Source organism: Vombatus ursinus, unplaced genomic scaffold (genome assembly GCF_900497805.2).
Source record: "Vombatus ursinus unplaced genomic scaffold, bare-nosed wombat genome assembly UNPS02006874.1, whole genome shotgun sequence".
NCBI classification, from domain to species: domain Eukaryota; kingdom Metazoa; phylum Chordata; class Mammalia; order Diprotodontia; family Vombatidae; genus Vombatus; species Vombatus ursinus.
Genome location: NW_020946652.1, coordinates 3,768,456 through 3,791,271, shown reverse-complemented (window position 1 = coordinate 3,791,271; position 22,816 = coordinate 3,768,456). Strand labels below are relative to the sequence as shown.

The 22,816-nt window shown below is 45.9% G+C and overlaps 1 protein-coding gene across 2 annotated transcripts in view; it reads right to left on the bottom strand.

Annotated features, from left to right (window-relative positions):
• CCDC50 (coiled-coil domain containing 50) overlaps positions 1 to 22,816 on the bottom strand; it is an 83,369-nt gene that overhangs the window by 8,277 nt on the left and 52,276 nt on the right. Inside the window, exons 5-11 of one of the 2 annotated variants that reach the window (XM_027848862.1) lie at positions 17,914 to 18,031; positions 12,827 to 13,363; positions 11,075 to 11,190; positions 10,578 to 10,622; positions 10,379 to 10,483; positions 6,937 to 7,016; positions 431 to 537 (exon numbers count right to left, since the gene is read on the bottom strand). In XM_027848862.1, coding sequence (XP_027704663.1) covers positions 431 to 537; positions 6,937 to 7,016; positions 10,379 to 10,483; positions 10,578 to 10,622; positions 11,075 to 11,190; positions 12,827 to 13,363; positions 17,914 to 18,031 — 1,108 coding nt within the window. The remainder of the gene's footprint in view (positions 1 to 430; positions 538 to 6,936; positions 7,017 to 10,378; positions 10,484 to 10,577; positions 10,623 to 11,074; positions 11,191 to 12,826; positions 13,364 to 17,913; positions 18,032 to 22,816) is intronic. The other variant, XM_027848861.1, reaches the window with a different exon arrangement.

The window sequence follows — 22,816 nt, the reverse complement described above, 5'->3', positions numbered from 1 at the left end:
GGTGGCACAGAGGATAGAGCACTGGACCTGGAGTCAGGAAGACAGGGGTTTAAATGTGGCCTCAGACCTTTACAGGCTGTATAACCTTGAGCAAGTTACTTCATCTCTGTTTGCCTCAATTTCCTCAACTATAAAATGTGGATAATACTAGCACCTACCTCTCAGAGTTCTTATTAGGATCAAATGAGTTAATATCTGAAAAGTGCTTAGCATAAAGCCTTTATAATAGTAGGTATGATAAAAATACTTATTCCCTTACCCCAGTGGTCACCAAAACTAAAAAATTCCATTGCAAAGTTCAGAACAATGAACTAGGCTATGGTGTCAGGTGATAAATCACCCCTGACAATGTAGCCAACTCATCCTGATTGCTTCCCAGGGCCTAGAGGTCCTGAGGACACCCTGAAGCTGCCACACTTACTGCTCATACCTCTATGAGATGACTCAGGTTTGGAAAATGGACGTGTGGAACTATGCTGGTTTGTGAAATGTGTGTAGTCTAGGTCCTTGGCATCCATCATGGAGGGGGGTGGAGGCCTGGAAGAGAAACCATAGTTACACACTGCCAGTGGTGATGAGCCTCATCTGATAGCATAGCTCTGTGTGCAGTCAGGTGGAAGCCACACCAGGGTCTGAGGGTTTATTCTCAGCTCTGTCCCTAAGGAATCGCTAAGGGAGCCCCAAGCTGTTAGTCTACTGAACTGGGAATGAAAGAGATGTGAGAAGAGGATAGCATTCCAGGCCATGCGCTCCAGGGGACATTTGCCTTCCTCCAACTCCAATTCTAATTCCATTTCCCAACTCCCAGCATTTTCACTGGCCTTCCTCCATGCCTGCAAAGCTCTCCCTCTTTATCTCTGCCTCTTGGCTTCTTGCAAGTCCCAGCTAATATCCTTCCTTCCATAAGAAGCCTTCAGGAATCCCTGCTACTCCCAGTGCCTTCTCTCTAATGATTTTTGCCAGTTTATCTTGTATATATTTTGTCTGTACGTAGTTGTTCACACGTCTTGTCCCTCATTAGACTGCGAGTTCCTTGAGGGCAGGGACTTTTGCCTTTCTTTGCATCCCCAGTCCTTAGCATAGTTCTTGGCAAATACATAGTACATACTTGGTAAATTTTTATTGACTGACTAACTGATTTGACCTGGAATCTTCAGTGGATTTTAGAGAAAAGAAATACGTAGTTCAATGCTCAATTAATTTTCTACAAATGATCTACTTTGTGGATTCTGCCTATGGTGGATTCCAAGTAGATGGCCTGCCCAATGGTCCATCAGAATGTTCCAAGGTGCCTTCCCCTCTTGCTCCTCTGCATAAAAAAAGGCATGTGGAGGGTACAACAATGGATATCACCATCAACTTCAGCCAAACCTAATGGGGATGTCAATCACTCTAGCTGTTTGGGATTACCCATGTGGCTGGTAATGAAGGAATGTAATCAAGGATGCTCACTGTGGGTGAACTGGGAAATATGTCTCACATGAAATACTGCCTTATTCTGGCCCATCCAAGGTTTCCAATTTTGAAAGGATTTTATAACTTAGAAAAGGAATGATATTTCAGCAAGAAGAGTTAAATGTTACAAGTTTAAATCTAGAGAAAGAAGGAAACAAAGAAGGGCAAGAGGAAAAGAAAGAAAAAAAGAATAGAAGAAATGAGAAGAAAATGAAGTGAAGGAAAGAAAGAAAAAGGAAAGAAAAGAAGACATGAAAGTGCAAAGGGAAAATTGGGAGAAATAAGGAGAGAAGAAAAGAAAGCCCAGTTATTGGTGATGAGATGAGTAAACCCTGCTCTCCACTAGGTGGCAGTGCAGCGCTTTAATTCACGGAAGGTCAGCAAGCCCTTGACACAGAAACATTAGACAGGGTCTTCTCTACTTTTCTTGATCGCCTGCTGTGATTTTAATGAGTTCATGCTGAGGGTGTTGGGTAGTAGACTACAATTGAAGCCCAATCCCAGATTCAAAGAACGTCCCTGGTGTTATCTGTGTCCCCTGGGCCTCATTGGCCCTCCAGGACAAGACACTGAGGCAGCCATAAAAGAAACCCAAAGTAGGTTCTTTTCCTGGAACCCCCAGAAATGGGGGTATTGGGGGCAAATGCTTTCCCTGACGGTTTCTTAGATGTCTACTTTCCTTAATGCACCATTTCTGTGCCATTCTGGCCTCTATTATGAAGAAAAATAAAGTATAGAAATCCTACAGCACCAATATCAAAAAGACTTGAGAAAGAGACCAGGTGTCAGAAAATAGGAAAGGATTGATGGATGCCCGGGGGGGGGGGGGGAAAACGACTCCTCGATCTTTCCCAGGACCTGGGAAAGGGATTATTTAACTTCAAGAAAGCTTCGGCACTGACCAGACACACTTGATTGAAGCAAAGTAACCCTTTAGTCCCTTAGAGGGGGGCGCAAAGAAGACTGGTTTCAAAATCTTAGGCTCCTAGTTTGAAGGCTGACTACTACTCAGTGCTCGTGTGACCTTGGCCAAGTCACTTTACTTTCTCTTGACTTCCTCAGTTTCTTAATCTGTAAAATAAGAGGCTCGGACTCAGTGACCATGAAGGTGCTTTTCAGCTCCCTTAATTATAGCCACTGGCCCCACGCCAGGAGGATTCTTTAAAAGGTCAAACCATGTTTATAAAATGATTTCACTTCCTAGAAGCAAAAGGCCACCACAATAAGTTGCTAAGAGATATTACAAAAAGGGATATTTAAAAAAAAATGCTCATTCAAGTAGGGACGGCGTTGGAGCTGAGGTAAAAGCTAGCTGTTACTATTGTTTTCCCAAAGACCAAATCTTTGAATTTATTCAACTTTCCAAGGGGCTTGCTTTGTTTTGTTAATGTCCTGAGAAAGAGTGGAAACTGTTGAACCAGATGGAAGAACTGCCTTTGTGACCCAAGAAGTCACAAGCGGGATTCTTCCGCCATGAAAGTAGAAAAGCCAGGGGGAAGGCAAGGCCAGATCCTCCAACCACTGTTCGGCCTTCGGGTCTTTTGCTGATGGAATGGTGCAAGAGGGCACTTTGGTCACTGTCCAGAACCCTGTGTTGACTCCTCAAAAGCCTTACTGGAAGGAAAGGCGGACAGTCCACTGAGAATCCAAAGTCCTTGCTAACTCAGATGGGACACATGCAGGAACCATAGTCAGAGATGTTCTCTCCACTGGAATCTCCAGACACTTTCCCTGGACTTTTGCAATAGTCTCCAATAAGTCTCATGTCTCTCCTCCAGCCAGCCCATTGTCCCCGGTTATCCTCCAGCAGGGGTCTCGCCATGCCTTTTCCCCTCTCAGGGATGCCCAGTGGCCCCCTCCTTCTTCTAGGATAGCTGTTTCTTTGGCATTTAGAGATCTTTAGGGTCTGGTTCCCATCTACATTTCCACATTTGTTTTGCATAGTCTGAATTCTGACCAAACTGGCCTTCGTGTGCGATATTTCATCTCTCATCTCTGCACCTTTGCCCAGGCTGCCCCAGTGCTTAGAATGCCATCCCTCCTCCCCTCCCCTCTTAGCTCCCTTTATGTCTTGGCTCAGGGGCAACTCCCAAGTGAAGCCTTTGGGTTGCTCCCAGGTGTTCTTGTTCTCCTTCCAGGTCTCCCAGGAAATACTTGAATGAACTTGTCCCTGTAGAGGTTCCCAGATTTAAATTCCATGAAGGCGGGCTCCTTTCCTCCTCTGCAACTCCACCCTGGCATCATGATTTCATTGTCTGAGGGCATTCCTGGGAGAGGAAACTCCTGTCTTCCAAAGCTCACAGGCTGCAGCTCAGCAACTACACAGTCTTAGAGTGGCCTGGGGCCATGAAAGAGGGTCACAAAGCCAGGGCAGCAACAGAAGGCCTTGCCCCTGGCCAGCTCTCTGCTCAGAGGCCCTCTGCCAAGCGCAAAGAGGCACTCCTAAATGGTTGCTCGCCAAAGAGACTTTACTTTCTTTGCCTACGGAAGGTTTTTTGTCCCGGGATTTGAAATAAGGACATCTTGCCATGATGATGCCAGAGTTGCCCTTAATGTCTACATGCATGTTCATAGGCATAGGACATGGATGGGGCAGAGTAGATGGAGCCAGCCTCACAGGCAGAAAGCCCTGAGTTCAAGGCCAGTTACCTGACCGGAGGCAAGCCATCTAATTTCTTAGCAATATGGATGGCTCCCAAGATACGGATATGGACAAGTTGCCCTGTGTGAGAGAAGAGAGCTTTCATACCACGTGGATGAAATCAGGGTTTGGGACCAGAAATATTCAGGTGAGCATTGGCTTATCTACATACCTCAGTGGAAGTACATTCCAACAAACATTACCAGATAATTTCCAGATCTCTCCTAACAAACAGCATGAGGATTTTATCAAGGCCTTGAGGAGCATTAAAGGGTCCTCTCCCTTCTCACTATCCTCCTTCTCCTCCTCTCTCCCTGCATCCTCCAGCTTTCCACTGCCCCCAGAAAAACTGTTAAAATGGCTTAAACATCAAGATGTCTTTGGCCCCTGAGAGAAGGGAAGCAAGCTACTTTCTCAGCTGCTGATTTTAGGCTGGCAGAACGAAGACTTTCTAGAATGTTCTGAATTTGCCTTCAAAAAGTAAAACCCAAATGGTCGACCCTAGGTCTGAAAGTCAACTGTGGCTGAAGCCATGTTTCTAGATTCAGAAGCAGTACACTGGCTCCCTGGGAGTGAAGAGAATCTGTCAGTATTTCCTGACGGCATCTCTTTACCTTGTGCCCTTAAAAAGAGAAGATGTCTTCAGAAACACACTATAAATGCCACTGGCTGAGCCCGGGACAGGACATTAGGGTATGAGAGGGCGTTCCCAGCCCAAGAGGCAACATTCCTTCTCATTGGTACTGCTCATGTTTTAGAGATTTAAAGATGTTTTATAAATACTATATTAAACCTAGTCCAGGATTTTAATAATTCAGAACATTTTCAAAGTATGATTTCTATGACATTGGTTTCATTTCTCCTTAATAATCTTCCCTCACCGATCCCAATCTCTCTTTTTTATTTCTTTTCCTTTTAGAAGGCAACAGAATCGAGTGAATACAGATCACTTCATTGACTCCTGAAAAGCACTGTCCCTCAGTTCCCCCTCCCCCACCCATTCTGGCCCTCACAGAACAGCTCAGAACAGCTGGAGTTACACTCCACAACCATTCAGGACAAGGGAGCAGGAAGTGAGGAAAACAATGCGGGCCATTTGAGCCAGGAAGACTGAGATGGGCACTTATCGGGGGCAGAGTCTTGGGCAGACAGATGCATTCAGACACATGAGCCCAAAGGCCAGGGAAATTCCAGAATGCACAAGAGATTTGATGCTCTGGGTGATATCCCAGGGGAAACAGTTTGGCTTCTTTTCCCCTCAGCTTGACCATCACTTCAGTTCACCTTACTGGAAGGTTAAAGGCACATCCTTTCCCACCTCTGATTTTTAAAGCTCTGAAACCTCCCTGGTTTGGCCCAACCCAGAGCACTGCCCACAAAAGCAATAATGCTTCGACTGAACCTGAGACACCTGGTGCGTCCTCAGCAGCCCCCAAACTGACAGATTTGACTGCCAAGACTTCATTTGGAATCTGTGAATGATCCCAGAGAGCAAGAGATGTACAGAATGCTGGGCAATGTTAGATTGACATTCAAAAAGGGATTGACTTAGATGCCTGGCAAAATTCTCCAATGTGTTATTAAAGGGAGGGTTAGAAAGAATTTAGAAAAGGAAGCAGCAATCACAAGGAGACTGGGGGTTCCCTCTAGAATGAGTCAGGACAGACTATGCCAACTTCCCTTTTAGACCAGGATTTCTAAACAGGTAGTTTAGGGATTGACAGGCTGTATCAAGAATTTCAGCAATAGGTGTGATGAAGGCTTGGCTACTATTCTTACGGACAAAGGGTAGCTGTGTGGGCCTGTCATGAACAGTGCCATCAATTTAGGAGGAGCTGGGTAATCAGGTCCTGTAGATCAACATTGGCTCCTAAGCTCTTTCAAAGGCTGGTGAGTGTCGGGATGGGAGCCGTTCTATCAGAGGGCACATGTTTCAGGCAGCAAAGTGTCTTGCACTGCTGGCCCAGACCCGGAACACAACCATCCAAACCACTGTGTATGAATATAACAGAATAATGTAATAAGGAAAAATACTTTGTGCTGACCCACAAGGTTGCAAAACAGAAAAACAAGGCAATGGACTTACTGCTAAACCACAGAACTGTTTGTGCAGGAGACCTCTGCGTAGTCTCAAAAAGAGAACGTCTTCAGGATAAGAAAAAGGACTTGCACCAATATTATATCAACTAGAGAACAATGTTTGGTAAAGGGAAGAAGCCAGAGTTGTCTGATCAAGGGTATAAAAATTGGGGTAATTTAGGGGGAATGGAGGGTGTCAAGGTGGTGCAATGGATGGAGTGCCAGGAAGACTCATCTTTGGCAGCTCGAATCTGGCCTCGGACACTTAATAGTGATGTGACCCTAGGCAAGTCATTTAACTTTGTTTGCTTCAGTTTCCAGTAAATGAGCTGGAAAAGGAAATGGAAAACAACTCCAGTATCTTTGCCAAGAAAACCCTTCAGGGGTCACAAAGAGTTGGACGTGACTGAAAAACAACTGAATATCGACAAAGGGGGAATTGCGTAGTCTCTTGCCCAGGCTGCCTGCATACGTGTATTCAACCTTCATGTATGCATTCTGGCTATAGTACGTGGCAATAGATAAGCTTCTCCTTAACTTAAGAGAAATTCTGCCTCCTGACTTTTATGCCCTGACATCACCCACCTTCCTCATGAAAAGAGTGAGAGCCTTTCCAAATTTGTTCTCAACAACGGCCTTTTCCTCTCCTCCCTTGGGCCACCTCACTGAACTCCAGACAAGCTCTTCCCACTATAAACACTTCCCTCAAGCCAAGGTCAAAGGCCCCGAGTTCCCCCCAGGCATTGGCCCAGTGACCTCACCGAGCTGGCTTTTCATTCTTAGACCAGGTTATTTCATGGGCCTCCCTGGACCTGGGTCTTGCTGGTTCTGATGTTTTGGACTAGGGAACAAAAGACAAGAGTTAGTTTTGCTTAAGGAAAAATAGATGACGATATAATTTTTTTTAAAATATATTTTCAATTACAGGTAAAAACAATTTTTAACATTTTTTGCAAAAATTTGAGTTCCAAATTCTCTTCCTCTTTCTCTTCACTCCCTCTCACTGAGAAAGCAAACAATTTGATATGCTATACATGTGCAGTCATGCAAAATATATTTCCACATTAGCCATGTTGCAAAAGAAAAGAGACCAAAAAGTAACTAAAACCCAAAACAGAAAGTTAAAAAAGCATGTTTAAATGTGCATTCAGACTCCATCAACTCCTTCTCTGAGGACGAGTAGGATTTTTCACCCTAAGTCCTTCAGAATTGTCTTGGATCATTGTATTACTGAGAAGAGCTAAGTCATTCTCAGCTGGTCATTGATGTTACTGTGTCCGATGTTCTCCTGGTTCTGGTCACCTCACTTTGCATCAGTTCGTGTAAGTCTTTCCAGGTTTTTCTGAAAGCATTCTGCTAGTCATTTCTTAAGCCACAACAGAATTCCATCACAATCATACACCCCAATTTGTTCAGCCATTCACCAATTGATGGGCATCCCCTCAATTTCCAATTCTTGGCCACCACAAAAAGAGCTGTCATAAGTATTTTTATACAAATAGGTCTTCTTCCTATGTTTAAAAATCTCTTTGGGATATAGACCTAGTGTGCTATTCCTGGGCCGAAGGGTATGCTGAGTTTGATAGCTCTTTGGGCATAGTTCCAAATTGCTCTCCAGAATGATTGGGTCAGTTCACAAATTGACCAACAGTGCACGAGTGTTCCAATTTTTCCACATCCCCCATTCAACATCCAACATTTTCCTTTTCTGTTATATTAGCCGACCTGATAGTGTTAGGTGGTACCTCAAAGTCACTTTAATTTGCACTTCCCTAATCAAAAGTGACTAAGAGCATTAGTTCACATGACTTAGACAGCTTTGATCTGTTCATCAGAAAACTGCCTGTTCGTAGCCTTCATCCTTTTACCGTTTGGAGAATGACTTGCATTCTTATAAATTTGACTCAGTTCTTTATATATTTGAGAAATGAAGCCTTTATTGGAAAAACTTACTAAGATGTGTAAAAAACAAAAATCCCTAGGTTTCTGGTGATGGAATTCCATAGTTGAAAGAGATCTTAGGCATTTAGATGGTCCATGGGTAGCTGTGTGACCCTGGGCAAGTCACTTAACCCTGTTTGCTAAGGCAGTAAGGTGGTACAGTGGATAGAGTGCCAGGCCTGGGGTCAGGAAGATTCATCTTCAGAGTTCAGATATGGCCTCAGACACTGACTAACCCTGTTTGCCTCAATTTCCTCATCTGTAAAATGAGCTGGAGAAGGATCGTTGCTGGGCCAAGGGTTGGCCTTGGAATAATAAGCCCTGGACTGAAGTGTTTTCTGTGATGGTGACAACTTCTGGATGCCTGGGCAAGCTACCTCACTCCTCCAAGCTTCAGTTTCCTTATCTGCAAAATGGGGTTCATGATACCTTAGATGCATCTCTAAAAGGTTGTGAGAATTGAATCAGATAAGTTATGTGAAGAAATAGGAATGGGGGAATCTTATTGTCTCCCAGGCCACCTTCAACAGAAAACATCCCCTGGGGAATAACATACTCACTCAATTGGGTATAGAAATCTGTCTTACTCTGCAGGAAAGGAGGGGAAGGGGATAAGAGAAGGGGGATGATAGAAAGGAGGGCAGATTGGGGGAGGGGGTAGTCAGAAGTACAACACTTTTGAGGAGGGACAGGGTGAAAGGAGAGAGAATATAGTAAATGGTGGGGAGAGAATAGGATGGAGGGAAATACAGTTACCAGCAGTAACTGTGAAAAAATTTTGAAGCAAGTTTCTCTGATAAAGGCCTCATTTCTCAAACATATGGAGAACAGAGTCAAATTTATAAAAATAAGAGCCATTCCCCAACTGATAAATGACCAAAAGATACGATCAGTTTTCTGATGAAGTAATCAAAGCTATCTATAGCCATATGAAAAAAATATTCTAACTCAATATTGATTGGAGAAATACAAATCAAAACAATTCTGAGGTATTAGCTCATACCTATTTGATTGGTTAATAGGACAGAAAAGGTAAATGACAAATGTTGGAGGGAATGTGGGAAAAATGAGACTTTAATGTACTGTTGGTGGAGCTGTGAACTGATTTAGCCATTATGTAGAGTAATTTGGAACTATGCCCAAAGGGCATATACCCTTGACCTTGCAATACTACTATTAGGTCTGTGTCCTAAAAGAGATTAAAAAAAAAAGAAAAAAAAGAAAAGGATCTATGTGATCTATGTGTATAAAAATATTATAGCACCTCTTTTCTAATGGCAAAGAATTGGAAATTGAGGGGACATCTGTCATTTGGGGAATAGCTGAACAAATGAGGGAATACTATTGTACTACAAGAAACGTTGAGCGTGATGTTCTCAGAAAAACCTGGAAAGACTTGCACGAGCTGATGCAAAATGCAATGTACTGGGTACAAGGTAACAATGATATTTTAAGATGATCAGCTGTGAATGACTTAGCTATTCTCAGCAATGCAACTCTGAAGGACTTAGGATGAAAAATGCTATCCATCCCTAGAGAAAGAACTGATAGTCTCTGAATACAGATTGAAACAGCCTTTTTTTTTTACTTCCCCTATTTTTCTTGTTTTTTTTTTTGTTTTGTTTTTTTCGCATGACCACACATGTATAATCTATATTGAAATGCTTGTCTTCTCATTGGAGAGGGCAGAGAATTAGGAAAGTTTTAAAGTTTTAAAAAGAATGTTAAAAACTGTTTTTATGTGTAACTGGGGAAAATAAAATATTAAATTACAAAGAAAAAAATAAAAAATACGAAACATCCCCTGATCCCACAGCTCCTAGCACCCCCTCCGCCAACACTGGCAGTTCTTCTGTATCAATTAGCTACATACATATTGTTTCCACCCCTGGGACAATGGAAGCTCCTTTGAGGACAGGAGCCACTCCATTTTGACTTTGTATCCCCATGCCTGACATACAGTAACGGCTTAGTACACGCGATTGAACTGACTGCCTGATGGTTACGTTGTCTCCCATGAGAGACCGTAAGATCCCCCAGGGTAACGATTGTCTCCCTTTCAATCCGAGTGCTTATCACAGTGCCTGGCACACAGTAGGTGCCTAAGAAACACTTGTTGACCGAATGGCCAACTATCCTTCGATGATTTTGCTCCCCAGGATGTGGACAGCTTGTGTTTCAAAAGGGGCCGGTTCTATGGACTAAAAGTATCCAATTCACTTAAGGGTGGTGCTTCTAGTGAAAGGTGATGGAAAAAATCACCTTCCAGTCTGGATCCTGCTTCCTCTTTTCCAGGGAGGACTTCTCCCGTTCCTTTGCCTTCTTGTAGGCTTTCTTCTCTTCAGCCATGAGCATCCGGGCAATCTCCTGGAAGAACAAGTCAGCCATGGCTGGAGAGGCAGCCCAGCTGGAGCCAGGGACAGACATCTCCTAGTTCTCACCAGAGCCTTGGGTAACTCACCTCATCCTGTGCCACTTGGGCTGCTCTCTTGTCCACCTGATTAGCCTGAAAGGGAAGGAAATGTGAAAATAGCTGAGTAGCTCAGGGAAGACTCCAGAGAATGAAAGGCCCCCACTAGATTTGGGGAAGTTGAGGTTTGAGAGGATTGAGGTCAGTATCTCAGATCCCTACCAGGGACATTCAGAGGGGGAACCATACTAATAACTTTCCTTGTCCCGGAATCTATCATCAAACCTGACACATGGATGCTATCATAATCAGGACTGGTGGGGCGGCGGGTTGGCACACAACCTTTCAACATCCATTTTCCACTGACTTACCTGAATGTAAGAAGAAAACAAGTATCTCACACACACACACACACACACACACACACACACACACACACACACCCCTCTAGCCTATTAGGGCTGGTAAGCACCACTGAACATCCAATTTCACTGAAGTTATGCAAAGATTAATCTGGTCAGGACTTCTCTGTTGCCATCTTTGCTCACCATGAGTTCTTCTTCCTGAAGTTTCCTGGCAATTTCTGCATCATACAATTCCTGGTCCCTGTGGGCCATTCTTGGCTGTGTATAGATGGCTTCTTTTGTTCCCCTCGGCTTCATTCCTAGAAAAATTCGATGTAGTCAGTCAGTCTGCTCATTTCCCAACCAGTGTGGAAAATGAAGATGAGAAAATGTCCCCAGAGCACCTGGCATTTTCTGGCACTGTACACAATGCCTGTCTTTTCTCAGCACTAGCACTGGGCCAGTTCTGTCTTTTTTCTCCAAACAAGCACGTAGAAGGGCAGACCCTCATCATATTCGCATCCATGGAATACCCACAGACCTGCCTGGAGCCATTTGCAAGAGGCCTGCTTGGAAGGTTCCCCTCTCACATTCTTTCTTAACGAACACGAAAGCTGCTGCTGAATCAGCAGCAACTGAGACATTCTTTCTAGCTCTTCTGGCCCATCTAGAAATGGGAAGTGAGAAAAGAAGTGGGAAAAACCGAAGCTTCCACAAGAAGAGGGAGTCGGGGAAGAGAAACTCGGTAGAATATTTCCAAATTTCCAAAAGCCTGGGGGAATTTATTTAATCTACCATGCCTCAGGGGAAAAGAGCATATCCCTGTTAGACTAGAAGTCTCAAATGTAGGTGACACAGAGTACTTCAGACAGAAGTGAAAAACCAAATTGTTGATTGTACAGTGAAATCTGGACCCTTCTTAAGGGTGACAGTGAGTCCTCAGGTAAGGACACCTAGCTCCCTGTTAGGATCAGCTCAAGTGCACTTTCTCCAAGAGGCTTTTCCTAATCTCACTGCCAGCCCTGGGTTGCTATCATTCTTCCCCAAAATGACTTTGCATACTACATGTAGAAAGCAAATACAATGTAACTGTGAACAGTCATGTTTTCCTTCTTTTCTTGGACTAGAAGAATGGAGGACTCTGGAGAGAGGGAGTATGGAATTGTCAGTGGGAGAAGGGCTGGCTCTGGAACAAGAAACCCTGGGTCCTTTTCTGTGTACATGTAAAATGTAACCTCTTTGTGGGCAGGGACTTTTTTTGGTTGGTTTGTTTGTTTCTATAATCCCAGAACCTTTTAGAGGCAGCTTGGAATACTGAATAGAGAGCTGGCCTCAGAGTCAGGAAGACCTGGTTCAAATATTTCCTCTGACACTTTGTGGACTACTTGAAAAGGGGTAAGTCACTTAATCCTTCGATGTCTCTGACTAACTCTGAGATGCTCAATTGCAGAGCTGTGACTCATCTGCACTGGTGGAGGAGATCCCCTCCTCCTCCTCCTTCTCCTCCTCCTCACATCCATGCAATAACAGATCTGGACAAAAAATTCAAAATACAAATTCCCAGTCCCCAGCACTATGCCAGACACCTAGGAGGTACTTCATAAATGCTTGCATGGTAGGGAGTGGTGGTAAATTCACTTATTTTGTAATGACGAAAGTGATGGAGAACCAAAGCATTTTTGTTGGCATGGTGCCCCTAGCAAGGTGTCAGGGCTTCTTCTGTGGAAGGAGACAGTAAGAGACAGAAATACTTTCTAGTTCCTATTTTCCCCAACTAAGTTCACTTCCAGGACAAGAAAGGACAGTGTGTTGATATAAGTGACCTTGAAACATATTTGATCCCAGAAATGTTTCTAAACCCAGAAGCTTACAAATTCCCTGCCAAATTCACCTACTGCCTATGTCAGCCAGTCTCAAGGTAAACTGAGGCTTCTAGTTTCTCCTGTCCTCCATTACCTGTTTCATTGAAATAGTGTCTTTCCTCACTCTGGGAGGAGAGAGGTATCCTTGTCCTGTGACCTTCCCTCTTATCTCTCGATTCCCCCATCCCACGGTCTCTCTTATGCCTTTCTTCTTTCCTATGAGACCCGGGCTTCTGGAAGCACTTGGGTGAGAGTCCGTCTTGGTGGTGGGATCGAGGGCTGTCGGAATGCCTCACAGAACCATGGCCACGGCTGCAGTCCCAATCATCATTCTTAGTGCTCAGTAAAACCTCCCCACTGATCTTGGGAAGGGGAGATCTTGGAAGTCTCTCGTGACCAGAGGACTTCCTTTCCTGGGGTTCCCAGCTAGTCTGGGGACCGTCCCTTGTCTTGCTAAGCCCGAGGGATGACACAGAATTCTCCATGATGTACTGGTCCTTGCATTCTTCCATGTCTTCTGAAGGCCTGTTAGGTCTGTCCCTCCTCCTCCTCACAGACCTATCTTCTTGGTGCCTTCGAGACCTTGGGGGCTCAGAACCCAGCTTTCTGTTCCTCCTTGACCTTGGAGGATCTGAGTATGTAGGGGGGAGGCATGACAAAGAGAGAAGCAAGTTAGCTCAATGTTAGCACACTGGAACAGCCTACACCAACTCATACAATAGGGTAGGAAGGGCCCTCATTTACCATGCAACAGAATGGAGAAGATGGCTTCATGAAGGTCATCAATCAACCACGAGCTCACACAGGCTGGCGAGGCAGAATGTAGGCCATGAGCATTTGCAACATTTGCAGGTAGAAGGTTAAAGAACAATGTGGGGAAAGTGCACGGGACAGTGGTGAGAGAATTAGTGACAGAGGCGGGCACTCAGGTGGGACCTGTGAGGCTTGACTGTGGTTGAGTAAGCTGTCATCTTTTTGGGGGGCCCTGATCTGTGATTTCATTGGTTTAGAAAACTGCGAATGAGGAAATGCCCTCTATTAATGCTGGTAATGCCGAGTGCCCAGTAACATACAATGCCCTGCAGTGTAGAGTATTAAAGAGATGCCAGGGGCACTGAGTCCCACAGCCAGTACCAGTAAACTTCAGCCATCCTGGCCAAGACGTACTCTCTATCCACTATACCACACTGTTTCTCTTAAGTTATAATATACTACTGAGATATCTTTCCAGAAAGTCATTTCATCAATAACTTTCCAACTTCAGCTCCCCTCCTCCCCTACATACACAGAAACCTGCACACACCTAACCCCATTTGGAAAACACTTCCCCCTCCCCCCCGGACATCCACAATCAGTGGAATACTAACCCGATTGGTCATTCCAATAAGCAACTCATCCTAGGCAAGATGAGACTCTATCTACTCAAAGAACCCTACCAACAGGGAACAGGCCATGTTGGATGCTCTGAATAAGGCAGATTTCCTGTGCTTCCAACACATGACAGAACTGAAGAAATGGGGGTAAGAAACCAAGCCCTCCATGTTCTCCCCAACATTGAAGAGAAATGAACTGACTGAGAAAGAGCATGGAGTGCTGGAAGGAGGGCTGATGGGCCATGAAATCTGAACAGGACTTACTGGGAATGAAAGTACAGCATATTAGAGTGAACATCACTGTATTTGACTAAACTCTAATAAAAGTTTCCCAGATTAAATGTGTATCTTAAGCAGGTAGATAATTAAAAGTTTTATCTTTTTTTTTCTTTTCAAACTCAGAGCATGGATATAATTTGAATGAATCTCGATAGCATGCTAATTTGACAAATGGAATTCCCTATTCTCACACAGGCTGAGGAGTAGGGTGGGCTGGTGGGTAGAGAAAGCCTCAAAGTCAAAGTCAAAGTTGGAACCCATAGAGGTTCAAGTCCTTACCTGAGGTACTCAGGTTGTGTGCCCTGGGGCAAAATGCTTCCCTGATCAGTGCCCTGGCAGCTCTTCAACACGGATGGGCAGGGTAGGCTCAGATCTCCATTAGTGGAAAAAAGATCTGACTGGGAGATTCCCACACCAAGAAAGACACTGCTCTAACACTGGCCCACTCTCACTGGCACCAAAATAAGAGCTTACGTGTGTGCAATTAGACGTGTCTGATTTAGAATGAAACTGAGCATGTGTGCAGATACAGACAATTTTACGTGTCCATATGTTTAAATGGGTGACATTTTAAAAGTTCGAGAGACATAATTTCTGGGTAATTAATCATTTTATTAATGCTACCACTTTATTAATAAAAGGAATAGTCATCTGTCCTCTCTCTTTGACCAAAGACAATCATGGCAGTGGGCTCACAGTTTACATGCCCTTGGAAGAATGGGTCTCCCTGAGGGTGTCAGTCAACTCTGATTGGTTAAACAATTAATGAGAGATTGAACATTAGAGTGAGAGGTGGACCTATTCTAATGAGGGGGTAGGGGCCTGACTTTGATTACCTCATTTACTTCTCAATTGCCTAGCCTCAGGCAGCCTCATTAAAGAATTTATCCCCACCCAAACCTGTGCTAACAGAGACACCTTAGAATAAATTCCTTGTAAGGCTGAGTGGGGTCTGAGCAAGACTGAGGAGAAAGTTAATTCAACCTCATTATCAACAATGTCCTTCACAGAATGGGCTTTGAAATGAGGACTTTAGAAAAAGGGGAAACCCTTGAGCTCCCCAAATCATTGGTTATTAATAATCATTTCTCTCAAATGCATACACAGACCTGGATAATTCAGAGAACTCTCTTGTTTACAAAGACACAATCGACCGACTTCTAGATCTGGCCTTGGCCATAGGCATAGATTACATAGATTTTATAAGACTTATATACTGTGTGTGTGTGTGTGTGTGTGTGTGTGTGTGTGTGTGTGTGTATTTCTTACCATATATTTTTGACAAAGAGCATTCTCCATTTTTACCTAGGTTGAGAAGCAGTGTGGGTGCAATGGATACGGAGAACCTCAAAGTCAGGACCATTTGGGCTGCCTTTTCAAGTCCCACTACACACAAACACACATACACATACATACATACACATGTGTATGTATGTATGAGTTCAGACATTGGAGATACACTTCAAGGGGGGCATTGATATGTATGCATGTTTACATACACAAGTGCAAAGCTGTACCACTGTAAACCTATCTGCCCACGTGACAATTCCTTGCGAGCCAGCCTCCCCAAGGAATAGCCCTCTGGGCAGATCCCAAGCTAAGCATTCTATAATTGGTGTCAATTTGGCAGATGGTGTCTGGACAATTCCCAATTCGAATGCAATCTGCAAATGCTCATTGTGGAAGGAGGCTGATGCATTCCTTGTAATCTGCTGATCCATGAGAAATGCAATGAGCAGGAGAAACAGGCGTCTTGGGAGATGGTTAGTCAATTAATCAGGCAAGGCACAAACCAAAGTAAGCCAAGTCATCCACGAGATGGAAAAGCCAAGAGGCCAGAGCAGCGAGGGGAGCGGGGGAGGTGTTGGAAAGGGCTGATCCCAAGAAGTAAGGAGATCTCAGTGGGCAGATGATCTAGAGGGAGATACCGTCCCCATGATGGTGAGCCCATGATCAGAGATGGGCTCTCATGAACAGGAACGTGGCTGAGGATAGAATGCCTGGGAGCACAGCGGAGTCAAAGGCGTCCCAGATTTGCAGAGACAGGCCCTGGGTTCAAATCCCGGCTCTGCTGGTCCCTAGCTGTGTGACTCTGGATGAGTCACTTAGTATCCCTAGGCCTGGGTTTCCTCACACACAAACACACACATATGAGAGGGTTAGAGCAGACGGCACTGAGGTTCCTTCCAGATCTTGGTTTCTGAGACGTGAACCTCATGTCCTCTCTCAGCTTTCTCTCCCAGGTTCTCTGTCCTGCTCAGTTTCTCCAAGTTTCGCCCTTTTCCTCAGAAGGTACAGCACAGCCCGCCTCCTCACAGAGGCTCTGAGAGGAAGCATTGCCCAGGGGATGTTTGGTTGGTAGTCAGGGAGAGCCGGATCTGAACCCTGAGCGTCCAGGCCTTACTGCCTGGGTGCTCCTGGGGAAGGGGCTCAATGTCCCCTGTAAAAAGAGGAGGATATTGGGTGAGAGGCCCTAACGTCCCTCCTGGCTCCAGAGCCAGAATCCTAGGACACTCCCTGTCAACACGACGCTCGCTCAAAAAGCCACTTCACTTTTCTGGATCTTGGTTCCACATCTGGAAAATGGGAATGCTAATGGGCCCGACCTCCCGAGGTTGTGAGTCTCTGAAGAGATGATGCATCTATGCAAACTTTAAGGCACTGTAGAAATTCAGAGCTATTACTATCATTAATTAAATAAAAATGTTTGATGTGCATTCGCAAAATCCTTTGAGATCCTTAGACATAAGCCTTCTTAACTACCATCTGTCTCTGCAGTCTCTGGGCACCGGGTGCTTACCACTCCACCATCTGGGAGGGGACTTTCCCAGCAGGGATTCAGGGAAGGCTTTCCCCCTGCAGGTCCTCCTGGAAATGGAGGACCATTCCAACCTCTCCTGTCAGAGAAAGAGAGAGCCACCACCAGCACACAGCGAGGAAGAAAGCAAGCGCCCGAGGGAGTCTCGCCTCTCTCCACCGGCAAACTATTTTTGATTAAACGTCAGAGATCATTAAGGCCAAGAAATGAAGAAAAATTTGCAAATTGAAGCTCACATGAAGCCAGAGAATCAGATCAATCAAAGGGGTCGCTATTCGAGAGGACGCTGCTGTTTCCCACGTGCTGGGGCACGTCTCATTAATTCCATCTTGGCGTTTGATCGGCACAGGGCGCACTGGACGAGGTCACCCCCCCCACACACACATCGCTCACCATTCCTGGTCCAGGCCCTATGTGACATGCTCACAAGATGAGTCATATCCCAAGGAGGGGGGAGAGAGGGAGACAGCGGGCATGCAGCCCCCCAGAGGCTGCCGTGGGCAAAGTTTTCTCTGTGGCTCTGGTCAGCCACAAGAGCATGGGTCCATTCATGAGATTCGGACCAGATGCCCCTCCATAGCTTTGGGGAGCCCAGGACAGGGGAGGGACGACCCTTCCCCAGACCCTGAGGCCCCTGGACAGGCCACCCAAACCAAAAGGAAGAGCTGCTGGCCATGCCCCTGGGAGGATGAGTCAGCAGGGGACCGTTACCTCCATTGGCCAGGTAGTAACTGTCATCGTAAGTGTGGGGCCCAGGGGACTCTGGGGAGCGCTTCTTCCGCCTTTTCTCGTCTTGTAACTCTCTCTCTTGCAATAGGCGAGCAATGTCCTGGAGAAGAGAAGAAAGAAAAGAGAAAGCTGCTGAAACCCCAGCTCTGCTTCTTTATACAGATGGCACGGGGACGCCAGCCCCGTGCAGAAGGTGCCCGTGTTGCTCCCATTGCTTAGATGAGGAAACTGAAAGACAATGACATTGGAAAGCCACGAAAGGTTTTTCTCTACAGCTTTAATTTTGAGAATATAAACACCCTAATATATAAAACCTATATAAATGCATATGCGTGTATGTATATGTATATGCAAATATGTGTGTATACAAAAACATCTCTGTATATGTACATAAGCTCATTTAAGCCTTCCAATAGCAATGGCAGGGAGGTATAGCCCATTTTACAGATGAGTATACTGAGAATCAACAACATCAATTTTATATTTTCAAAGCATTTTATACATGTTATCTCCCCTGACCCACATCACAGCCCGATGAGGGAGGCGCCATTATAAGCCCCTTTCACGGGCTTGGATTCTGAGGCTTAGAGAGGTCCGCGGTCCCGTAGCTCGTCCGGAAGAATCAGAAGCGGGGTCTTCCTGTCTCCAAGCAGAGCATTCTGGCGGCCGTCCCAAGCTGCTTCCTTTGCCGAGTCACGCAGACACAGCGTCCGGCACAGCTGAGGCACTGTGCCAGGCGCTGGGGATGCCAGTACAAAGAAAGAAACGATCTCTTTCAGCAGGGAGCTGACCCTTCGGGGAGTTATTGGTGGTCAGTTGTGACAGTGGCGTCTGACTCTCCGTGACCCCACTGGGGATTTTCTTGGCAAAGATACTAGAACGGTTTGCCATTTCCTTCTCCAGCTTGTTTGAAAGATGAGGAAACTGAGGCGAGCAGCGTTAAGTGACTTGCCCAGGGTCATGCAGCTAGTAAGTGCTTAAGGCCAAGTTTGAACTCAGGTCTTCCCAACTCCAGGCCTGTTGGTCTATTCACAGCTGCTTTTAATAGGAGAGACAAGTATGTCTATTTCTATATATAATGGAAACACAAAGTCAATAAACGCAAACAGATGTAAAGTTAAGAATGAAACAATTTAGGAGAGAGGGCACAGGTACTGGGGGAGACCAGGAAAGGTTTCCCACAGGAGATGGACCAGAGGTCCACCTGAAAGGAAGGGAGGAGTCTCTATGGGAGAAATGAAGAAAGAACGTCCTCCCGGAGGTGGGATGTCCAATGCAAAGGCCCGGTGATGGGAGATGGGGAGTCCTATGTGAAAAGTAGAGAGAAGGCCAACTGGGCTGGGTCAGAGAATGTGAGAGGAGGAACATTGAAAGACAGCTTGGAATCAGGGTGCATAAAGCATTAAAAGTTAAAGAGGAGTCTCTATTTTAACCTTAGAAGCAATTGAAAACCACTGCACGTGGCTGAGCAGGGGAGTGACGTGATCAGGCCTTGGCACAGTGCTTATGGTGGCCTGGGATGCAGGCACGGGGCAGTGAGAACAGGTGGGGGGCTGACGGAGTCACCTGGAGGGGAGATGATGAGGGCTTGAGCCAAAGTGGGGGCTGTGAGTAGACAGAGGTGGCTGATGGTGTGGAAGGAGAAATGATGAGATGCGATGACCGGCTGCATACAGGATGAGAAGAATGAGAAGCGAAGGCCGAGAACACTGGATTCTGAGTGGTCAGTCAGCATATGGCCCCAGCCAGAGGAAGCCCTGCCTTCTGGGTGTCACTGCCCAGTCACACTGAAATGGTCTGGAGGATTCAGGAGCTGAAGCAATGTTTTTTAAATGATTTTTGTTTTTCTAGCAGAAACCAAAGATTAATTCCACAAAGAAACACAAATGTGTGTGAGAGGGAGACAGTAAAGACAAGGGAGAAAACCCCGACACTTTGCCAAAATAAGCAAATTTAAAACATGGGAAAAGATCCTAGGGAAACTGAAGGATATGGGGCCTCCAGCTGTGGTCTGCAGACATTTATTGTCTCCCCTCGCTGTTCTCCTGATGGGCCCCTGCCCACAAGGCCAGCTCTCCTCCTGGCTACCGAGTAAATTAGGAGAAGACTAAGAGCTGCCGTGAAGCCGGAGGGCTCAAGAGAATCATTTCAACAAGAGGCATGAGTGATGCTCCACGATGGGGGGTGGATGCCTGGATGCCCCAGCCCAAGCATTCCCCAGCCCTTCATGAGCTCTTTCTTGATGCCTTAGCTGACAGCTCCCCTCAAAAACCAAAATTCCCTCACTGAGATGTTTTCTATACTGATATTTCTGCAGGGTATCTCCTCTCATAGAATGTGAATACTCAATGGCACAGACCACTTCTTTTTCCTCTTTACTTCCCTAGTGCCTAGCCCAGTGCCTGGCATGGAATGGTTATTTAACAAATGCTTCTTTATTGATTGAAATGACAGATTGGTGGGAAAGGTAGAGAATCTCTGGAAGAAGAGAAGAGTCCCAGGGCCGTGGGCTTTCTGTAGATGCCTGTTCTAGAGCTGAGCAGGTGCTAGAAGGAATGTCCAGGCCTCAACACAAGGCCTGGAGCACAGGAAGGACCCACCAGAGGCTTTCTGCCAGCTGACACATCCAGTGTTGCCTTCCACCATCTCTGAATGGAATGCACCGGCACGAATGTCCGACAAGCTGGACTTCCTTCTCCGGGCCCAGGGAACCTCCGAGTGGGAAGGAACGACCTCAGTGGCCACGCGGTTAAACCAATACCCGAACAAAGCCGTGCCCCCGACGAGGGGTCCTTCAGTCTCTGCCGGATGTCCTCCAGGGGAGGGGACTTCATTACCTGCTGAGGCAGCCCCGGCCTTCCTGGGGCGGCTCTAGTTGTTAGCAAGTGTTTCCTTCACCACGATGCAACATCTCAGCCCTGTGATCAGTGCAGTCACTGAGCAAGGATAACTTCCAAAGACTCATGCTGGGCCACGCTTCCTGGCTCTCAGGAGACAAACAGAATGAAGCAGCCATTTTCAGACACAGCCAATGTTCTGGGTGGGGGTTACTCATGACATAGGGGCTGGGTTGTGGTGTGGCAATCAGCAAGAACTAACAATTATGTTCAAAAAACGCAACGGCGTCAGCCTCTTTTTAAATGTTTTCATGATCACTGGAGACAGAGTGGAGGAGCCACTGAAACAGGGCAAGCCTCATCACCAGGAAGACCTCACTTCTCTCACTAATGCAGAGGGTGAGACCCTGGGCAAATCACTTCCTGTTGAGTTGTACAGGAGCTGCTAATCTGCATCGGCAGATGGAGTTTCCTTGCCTGGGAGTTCCCAAGACCAAGGTAATCACAGGTCTGGTCCTCACATTCCTTACATCAAAATAAACTTTTCCTTCTTATGTATTTCACCCACAGATCCTTCGTATGATCTTTTGGGACAAGTCGGGTAAAAAGAATTCGTTTTTCCACATGAAAGCCGTGTACATGCCCAAAGACGGCCATCAGGTCCCATTGCCCCCACTCCCACACACACACACACACACACAGACACACACACGCACACACACACACACGTACACGCACACACGCGCACACATGCACACACACACACAGAGCCAAGTTTTCTCTTCTCCATGTTGAACAGATCCATTCCTCCCACCTTTCTTTATAAAACACAGAAGTTGGGAAGACAGAGTAGAAAGAAAGTCACGCCTAGCCTCAGGAGGAGCTGAGTTTGAATCTAACTTCTAACACAAACTAGATGTATGAACCAGGAAAATCCCTTAGCCACTTAGAACCTGTTTTCCTCATCTTTAAAATGAGGACATAATACCAACTATAACTTAGAAGTTCAAATGAGCTAATGATGTCTGCAAAGTGCTTTGTAAACATTAAATCACTACTGAAAGGGCACAATCAATATCGCCCCTGGCTTCTCTCCCCTGGACACTCTCAGCCTGCCAACGTGCCTCCTAAAATGTGGCATCCACAACTCAACTCCAGATGAGCTCTGACCAGGCCATCGCTGCTCTGGGCCAGCGTTTGGTGATGCCGCTCACAAAGCAAGGACAAGGAGTGAACCAGCCTGGGGCTTGTCGGTTCTACAGCCACGGGCATGGAGCGTCCGTCTGTGACAGGAAGAACCAATGGACCGAGCATCCTGATGGGAGCATGGGCGGAGGTGGGGAGAGTGGAGCAACGGGAAAGTTTTCTTAGATTCTCTGTGTTGTATTTAAAGAAAGAAAAAGTACTTCAAAGCTACTGGGGTGGGGCAACCCTCAATCAAACAAACAAATGACTAAGTTGGGGGGAACCCCGACCTTCTCTTCCTTGGTACCCCGAGGTCTTCAGGTACATTTCTGCTTTAGTGAGGGACTGCTGGGGCGTTTCTGCTAAGGAAAGATCAAGCGAGGACTGTTCAGCCACCTCCTAACGGCAAAACGAAATCCAGAAGCTGCTCTATGATGTGAGTCACAAGTTAGCTCTCCTCTGCCCTGCTCAGGGCAGTCTGCTCCCAGCCAGACACTTTCATTCTACTTCACAAAGAAGTGAGGAGAGAAGCAAACACGCACACACACGCGTGAGCACATTCACACACACACACACACGGCTTTTGGGACACCTTGTATAATGTATGTATAGTATGTGCGCATGTGTATACATATATGTGTATATGTACACACAGATATACACACATAGGTAGTTGCAGCAGACTCCTACCTTAGATAGAACCCCCCCCACCCCCTGTAACAAATACCTCCAGCTAAGCAAAAGCTAAGCAGCACACTGGCTATACCTACATGGCCCATTCACACCCTACACACATACACACAATGGATATCCCAAAGGTCTTACTGAAGTTTTAAACTTTAATAATTTCAAAAGTGTAAATT